Source organism: Bombina bombina, chromosome 7, assembly GCF_027579735.1.
Source record: "Bombina bombina isolate aBomBom1 chromosome 7, aBomBom1.pri, whole genome shotgun sequence".
In the NCBI taxonomy this organism is placed as follows: Eukaryota; Metazoa; Chordata; class Amphibia; order Anura; family Bombinatoridae; genus Bombina; species Bombina bombina.
Window position 1 is genome coordinate 14789772 of NC_069505.1, and position 1515 is coordinate 14791286.

Genomic DNA, 1515 nt, shown 5'->3' on the forward strand with positions numbered 1-1515 from the left:
CTTCCTGTAGGGATTGAGAATATCCCACAAGTAAGGATGAAGCCGTGGACCGGATACACCAATGTAGGAGAAATGTATAATGCGATCGCCAAATCTTTGGTAGTTTTTATTAATAAACATGAGCATAAAATCTTAAATCCTTTCAAAAGGCGAATTGGTGTTAAATGTGCAGTCATAGTGTTTGATTTAAAAAATTCTAAAATACTGTATACAAATAATGTACATCATAGAGAATAAAAAAGCAAATATTATATATGTATATATCCTTAAAATAAAGTTATATCTTTGGAAAGTATATTATCTGTGGGTTATTCAATTATAAAGTATTTAAATTTGTTACATTACATGAATTCATTTGAATTTCAATTACATTATATGAATGCATGTGAATTTGTTACATTAAATGAATGCATGTGAATTAGTTACATTCAATGAATGCATGTGAATTAGTTACATTCAATGAATGCATGTGAAATTGTTTCAATGAATGCATGTGAAATTGTTTCATTGAATGAATGCATGTGAAATTGTTTCATTGAATGAATGCATGTGAAATTGTTTCATTGAATGAATGCATGTGAATTTGTTACATTGAATGAATGCATGTGAATTTGTTACATTGAATGAATGCATGTGAATTTGTTACATTGAATGAATGCATGTGAATTTGTTACATTGAATGAATGCATGTGAAATTGTTTCATTGAATGAATGCATGTGAAATTGTTTCATTGAATGAATGCATGTGAATTAGTTACATTGAATGAATGTGAATTAGTTACATTGAATGAATGCATGTGAATTTGTTACATTGAATGAATGCATGTGAATTTGTTACATTGAATGAATGCATGTGAATTAGTTACATTGAATGAATGCATGTCAAATTGTTTCATTGAATTAATGCATGCAAATTGGTTACATTGAATGAATGCATGTGAAATTGTTTCATTGAATGAATGCATGTGAATTTGTTACATTGAATGAATGCATGTGAATTAGTTACATTGAATGAATGCATGTGAATTAGTTACATTGAATGAATGCATGTGAAATTGTTACATTGAATGAATGCATGTGAATTAGTTACATTGAATGAATGCATGTGAAATTGTTACATTGAATGAATGCATGTGAATTAGTTACATTGAATGAATGCATGTGAATTAGTTACATTGAATGAATGCATGTGAATTGGTTACATTGAATGAATGCATGTGAATTAGTTACATTGTATAAATGCATGTGAATTGTCCTTTCCTAATGAATGGAGCAAACTTGCATCGATAGATAACATCAGTTATAGCAAATATATTTTTTATTAAAACCTGTTTGTAAAATTGTTCTATTTGCATTTTACTGATTACATAACACTTGCTCAGACACATAACCAATGGGAGGAATTTCCGTCTCATCGGTTGTTTAGTAAATGAGGTATTGGCGGTAACAGAAATGAAATCCTTTAGATGCTAAAGTTCTTTACATGAAATTCAATCAACTTCCTTTAGTGCATTA

The 1515-nt window shown here is 28.8% G+C and overlaps 1 protein-coding gene across 1 annotated transcript in view; it reads right to left on the reverse strand.

Moving 5' to 3' along the window:
• Positions 1–1300: 1300 nt before the first annotated feature.
• Positions 1301–1515, reverse strand: part of NADSYN1 (NAD synthetase 1) — a 236533-nt gene continuing 236318 nt past the window's right edge. Inside the window, exon 18 of the mRNA XM_053689231.1 lies at positions 1301–1515. This exon is cut by the window's right edge and continues 29 nt beyond it. Within this exon, the coding sequence (XP_053545206.1) occupies positions 1491–1515 (25 nt within the window). The 3' untranslated portion in view covers positions 1301–1490.